The sequence below is a fragment of the Macrobrachium rosenbergii genome, chromosome 41 (assembly GCF_040412425.1).
Source record: "Macrobrachium rosenbergii isolate ZJJX-2024 chromosome 41, ASM4041242v1, whole genome shotgun sequence".
Taxonomy (NCBI): domain Eukaryota; kingdom Metazoa; phylum Arthropoda; class Malacostraca; order Decapoda; family Palaemonidae; genus Macrobrachium; species Macrobrachium rosenbergii.
Genome location: NC_089781.1, coordinates 22,563,440 through 22,569,875, shown reverse-complemented (window position 1 = coordinate 22,569,875; position 6,436 = coordinate 22,563,440). Strand labels below are relative to the sequence as shown.

The 6,436-nt window shown below is 37.8% G+C and overlaps 1 protein-coding gene across 1 annotated transcript; it reads left to right on the top strand.

The window, feature by feature from the left end:
• The first annotated feature begins 373 nt into the window (after nt 1-373).
• On the top strand, nt 374-6,195 carry LOC136827053 (uncharacterized). The gene is made up of 3 exons (XM_067084803.1): nt 374-393; nt 5,106-5,835; nt 5,983-6,195. Exons 1-3 carry the CDS (start codon nt 374-376, stop codon nt 6,193-6,195), a joined length of 963 nt encoding a protein of 320 aa, XP_066940904.1.
• Nucleotides 6,196-6,436: the final 241 nt, after the last annotated feature.

Genomic DNA, 6,436 nt, shown 5'->3' with positions numbered 1-6,436 from the left:
AAAGTAAAAGTTAACAGCTGTATGTAATTACCTAGAATAGTTAGACAGTGGAGAGGGTATTAAATATGTATTATCATATAAGAAATGTTGAGATTAAATAGACTTTTTATGGCGCTACAAATTTCAAGTAAAATGGGATGAGAGGCAAGGAAGCATTATATCCACAGACTTGTTTAACATCTTTACGGTTGAAGTAAAGCAAGCAGTCAGACACAAAAAATTGCTAGGTTCTGGGATAAGAAAATGGGCCAGGAACAGAGTGATGAATGTTTGTATATGATAAGGCAACGATTGGGGCTATGATGTTTGGTATGGATGATGAAAAAACATGTAAGAAACACTTGTAAATATTTGGGCTTAGTTATAACGCATGATGGCAAGACGGAAGAAGAGGTGAGTCATAATGTAGGTGGAGCAAAGAAGGTAACAGCTCTCGAGCGAAAGAATGAGAGGGAACTTTGAATGTTTCTAGAAGTCAAGGCTGCAGCTTACCAAGTGATGAAGCACAGTCTTCCTCATGGAATAGAGTGTGTTTCCTAAGATGCTGGTGATCATGGACTTCCAGTTTGTTCTGAACTCTGGATGTTGAATGCAAATGAGGGGAGAAAGGTTGAAGATGTTGAGGTGATTTGTTTGGAAGTCAGTGTGGTGCAAGAAGGGTTGGAAAGCTGAGAAATGATGAGATAAATAAGATATATTGCTTAAAAAATAATAAGCTAGGATAGGTGAAGTGATGAATCAGAATGTGAAAAGTATTTCCAAATGAACAACAAAAATTCCCATAGAAAAAAAAACTTTGACTTGAACCTTAGAAACGCTCATATATTACATATTAATTAGGAAAGAACTGCATGATGCAGTGGAACGTTAAAATACCAAGATAATAAAAAAAAAATAATGTTTCGAAAATGCCAAGAAAAGATGCTCAGTTCGATAGAGCAAGGAAAAACCCTCTCAGGGGACACCAGTGGCATGGAAACCGTCCTCCCGCGAGAGTGAGGAGGAGTCCGGGGTCGGAGAGAGAGAGAGAGAGGTCCTGTTTTTCGGGAAAAAGTGAGAGAGAGAGAGAGAGAGAGAGAGAGAGAGAGAGAGAGAGAGAGAGAGAGAGAGAGAGAGACGCATCCGAGGGTAGAGAAAAGTGAAGCATATCATCGCCAGTTAGGAACGTGGTGGTCATTTCCTGCCAGTAATAGAATGTAGTGACGGTAATGACACCAGTCGGTGAGTTAGATCACTGCCCCTTCCCTCCCTCCCACCCCTGCCCCTTCTCCTCTCCATCTCCCTCCGCCCCCTTCCCCTTCCCCCTCCTCAGGGTAAGGGATGGAGGGCCTGATAGGGTAAGTGTGTGCCAGTGAAAAATTGTTTATGACTTTATCAGTTGGGGGTGTCTTTTTCCTCTGGACGCTTCCCCCCTACTGGGAGCAACCCCCCCCCCTCCCACCACCACCACCCCTCCCTTAACCCCTCCTTCACCATACCCCTCCTGCTGGACGCGGTGCGTTGATAGCTACAGGCCACATTCACATCAAATGTGGACTTTCCAAACGCTTTCCCTTACTGGTGGAAATAGGGCTTCGCATTCCTTGGTCTTCGTCTGTTTGGGCTGAGGTCTGGATAATGACTGAATGTGTAGATAGAGTTTTGTGGAAAGGGTAATAAATAAGTGTGTATATAAATACACACACACACACACCCATACACTATGTATGTGTATGTGTATATATATACTGTATAGAATATATACAGTATGTATATATATATATATATATATATATATATATATATATATTGTACATACGCACACACACACACACACACACACACACAAACACACACATTTTGCTCTCGCTGCTTAGACAAATCAAATCTACTTCAAAACAGAATGATTGAAAACGGGACTCAAATTGATCGTTCCTCTTCTATTATGACAGATCGTCAGTTCAATATGTATGTATAATTCTATCTCTACCTCTCTCATGTACACATACACTCGCACATATTCTACCCCATGATCGTTGCATTGCAACAAAGTGGCAGATTCAGATGTACCCTTTTGAGTGTTGTGTATTAATATTTACGAAGGTGGAAATGATTCGCATTGCCTCAATAACATGTTACTCTGGGCTGTTCCAAGCTTTTTTGGCTCAAGTTGGGCACGGACTGGAATCATACCTTTTTTTCTTGAATTTTCTTCATAGTGACTGAATGGCGAGGTTCTTAGTATATATATATATATATATATATATATATATATATATATATATATATATATATATATATATATATATATATATATATATATTACTAAAAGGACCTCATTCAAACTGGATGGTATCTAATGGAGTTTTTATTCAAAAAGTTACAAGTTTTCTTGGACAAACAGTCCAAGAAAGCTTGTAACTTTTTGAATAAAAACTCCATTAGATACCATCCAGTTTGAATGAGGTCCTTTTAGTAATTCTACTAATGCACAGAACAATTGTGTATGTGATAAAGTTAATATATATATATATATATATATATATATATATATATATATATATATATATATATATATATATATATATATATTTATATATTTATATATTTATACATATACATATACATATATATATATATATATTTATATATTTATACATATACATATATATATTATATATTATATATATATATATATATATATATATATATATATATATATATATATATATATACATATATATATTTTACCACTAATAAATCCTACCTTACTAAAAGCAAACAAGCAAGCAAGGTAGGATATAATAAACAAACCAATTGTTTGTAACTAAATTCGTAGCTCATGGCCATAAAATATTACCTTTAGAACAGCGAAAATTATTCCTTCAAAAGATTTTCCTTTAAATTTGATATATTTTATATACTTCCATTCCCATTCTCGGTGATCCATTAGTCATTCCGGTCACGAATGGCAGATAAACGGAGGGAGAATGGAATTACGAAGGGACAGCCCAATTGACGATTCTGTCTTTCAAACCGAGATGATGACGAATTTTATTCTGCCACAATGGTAAGACTGAGGCGAGGTCAATAAGTTTTCGCGACGTTTGCTCTCTCGTGTCATTATGTCCTGAGTGTTTGTCGTGTCAAGAAAACTTTTCCCAGCCAAAACGCTCAAGATATATTTCCCTCATAACATATTTTATCCTTTGCCACACTGAGAGACTCTTTGATCAGGCAGTGATGTTTGTTATGCTAATATTTAAGTCTCGTTTTGGTGACTTCATTGTTTTCGGTGGTAAATTCATTGAGAAAATGAATCAGGGTCTGTCTTGGACGTGAAGATTGAAGCACAGTAATTTCGTTTCATTCATTATTTTATGGAATACATCTAGTTTTAGGATGGACTGTCGCATTACAACCGATAATTTAAGCTTCCTCATTACCTTGATTTATTGTTATGTAAACTTTTCAGCTTTGATTAAAAGTTGATGCAGATCGGAGGCAAACATCAATCTAAACATTCTCATATTTTTGTATTTTATTGAGAAATCAGGATGCTTCTGTTCAATAAAATTTCCACACATTCTAAGGCATATTCATTGGAAAGAACTCAAATATCTATATCGTTCTTCAAAATGAAAGCAAAAAATATTGGCGAGAAGAATTTATATTCGTATTGTTCAGAATTTATTAGTATTTGCAGATAAAGCTATGAAAATAAGATGGCTTGTGTTGAGTAGCAATGTGGTCGAATATGACAGCTTCAGCTATTCATGTTACTCGCAGCTTTGAATATTTACATGAAGAAGGTGGAAAATAGGTTCTGGACACACAAACGAACAGACGATTAAATTAAAGAGGGAAGAGTATCAAAAAGAGGAAGTTGTAGAGGCCTTTTCTTCTGAACTGCGCGTTGACGTTATGTTTTTATGTTTAAAAATTTTTTTTTTTTTTTTTTGTCATCTCCATTAAACTTACTTTTGTCTGTTAACGGATTTTCATTCGGGATTGCGGCAGTAAAAGTTTATAGGTCAATTCTCATTTCACCTTTTGGGAATAGAAGGCCCCCTTTGTTTCGCTAATATAGGCCATAGGAAATACTTTGCTTCCACATAACAATATTTTTTGGTTAAGGAACATTTCTCTCTCTCTCTCTCTCTCTCTCTCTCTCTCTCTCTCTCTCAATCTGAGCGTTTTTGGTTAAAGAACATTTCTCTCTCTCTCTCTCTCTCTCTCTCTCTCTCTCTCTCTCTCTCTCTCTCTCTCTCTCTCTCTCTCTCTCTCTCTCTCAATCTGAGCGTTTTTGGTTAAGGAACATCTCTCTCTCTCTCTCTCTCTCAATCTGAGCGTTTTTGGTGAAGAAACATTTCTCTCTCTCTCTCTCTCTCTCTCTCTCTCTCTCTCTCTCTCTCTCTCTCTGTTGATAACTTGCATCCTATTCACTTTCGAAATGAAAATGCAAAGCATTGCCAACAACTCATGCATCTTAAAATAAACAACGAAACTGATCAAAGATACGAAAGTATTTTGTGAAATTTTTATTTAAAAGTGATATACTATGAAAAAAATGAAAAAAAAAAACCAAGAGAAAAAAAAAGGCTGAAAACAGATATAGCAAAATATCGTTTGTGAGTAAGATTAGGAACGGGACGCAAAGAAATACAAACGATACCCAGAAATGTCCTAGATGTTTACATTCTAAAAGGATGCAAATTGTCGACAGACATTTCTCTTTTGTTTTGTGGCAGGAAGAACGAAAGAAATTGCTTTACTGATGACGGTTATTTACTTGACTTACTATTCACCGAAGGAGGTTCCCGGGTGGACGGAATACAAGGAGGAGGGCTCCTCTCTCTCAGTCTGTATTTTCTTCCCTTTTTTTTTTTTTTTTTTTGTATCTCGTTGTCATTCTAATAGAATAAATTTACACTTTTTTTTCTCTTATTCGAAATGATGTTGTGTTGTTGACGATACGCGTCTTTGATACCTTTCCGGTATTATTGTCCCACTGGATTTCTGTCATTATCTATCTGTTAGGGAACATAAATTATCATCCGAAGTTGGTGGTCGCCCCCCCCCCCATTCCAATTTTTATATTTCTCTCATTACCCTTATACTAAAAGTCCTCCGTCAGGAGTGCTTAATGCTAAAAGTCCTCCGTCAGTAGTGCTTAATGCTAAAAGTCCTCCGTTAGTAGTGCTTAATACTAAAAGTCCTCCGTCAGTAGTGCTTAATGCTAAAAGTCCTCCGTCAGTAGTGCTTAATACTAAAAGTCCTCCGTCAGTAGTGCTTAATGCTAAAACTCCTCCGTCAGTAGTGCTTAATACTAAAAGTCCTCCGTCAGTAGTGCTTAATTCTAAAAGTCCTCCGTCAGTAGTGCTTAATACTAAAAGTCCTCCGTCAGTAGTGCTTAATACTAAAAGTCCTCCGTCAGTAGTGCTTAATACTAAAAGTCCTCCGTCAGTAGTGCTTAATGCTAAAAGTCCTCCGTCAGTAGTGCTTAATACTAAAAGTCCTCCGTCAGTAGTGCTTAATGCTAAAACTCCTCCGTCAGTAGTGCTTAATACTAAAAGTCCTCCGTCAGTAGTGCTTAATTCTAAAAGTCCTCCGTCAGTAGTGCTTAATACTAAAAGTCCTCCGTCAGTAGTGCTTAATACTAAAAGTCCTCCGTCAGTAGTGCTTAATACTAAAAGTCCTCCGTCAGTAGTGCTTAATACTAAAAGTCCTCCGTCAGTAGTGCTTAATACTAAAAGTCCTCCGTCAGTAGTGCTTAATGCTAAAAGTCCTCCGTCAGTAGTGCTTAATGCTAAAAGTCCTCCGTCAGTAGTGCTTAATACTAAAACTCCTCCGTCAGTAGAGCTTATCAGCGCCATCATATTAATTCCTCCTCCTGTTAAAAAAAAAAAAAGTTCCGTAAACTTGGCCGAAGAAAATCACCGAAAGAAATCACTTCCCGCGGAGAGAAAATAAATCTCTGACTATAACCGTATCCTCCGACAGCCTGATCATCGTCATTCAAATGTCCTCGCCGCCTGTGAAGAAATTAGTTCATCCGCGGGACCTGATTCTTCTGCCCAGAGGCTTAGACCTTTTCGCAAACTTGCCGATGAGAGAAGAGGGAAGAGAGGAAACGAAGGAGAGGCCGGAAATGAAGGGGAGGTGGAGAGTGACACAGAGGAAATAAAGGAGGCCGAAGAGAATAAAAGGGGATAAAGAACGAGGAACGGGAGGAAGAGGACAGGTAAAAATAGTAAGAGCATCTATATGAGACAAGAAGAGAATGAGTCAGGTATGAGGAGCTTTGGGGGGATAGGGGTGGGGACTCTCAGGGGCTTTTGGGGGAGGGGCGGCGGGGGTTAGGACGAGGAGAAGCGAAACGAATGAGAAGATGTCCTCTCCTCCCGCCCCACGCCCATGGCTCCTTAATGCGGTGGGTGTCCAAGCAATATCCTGT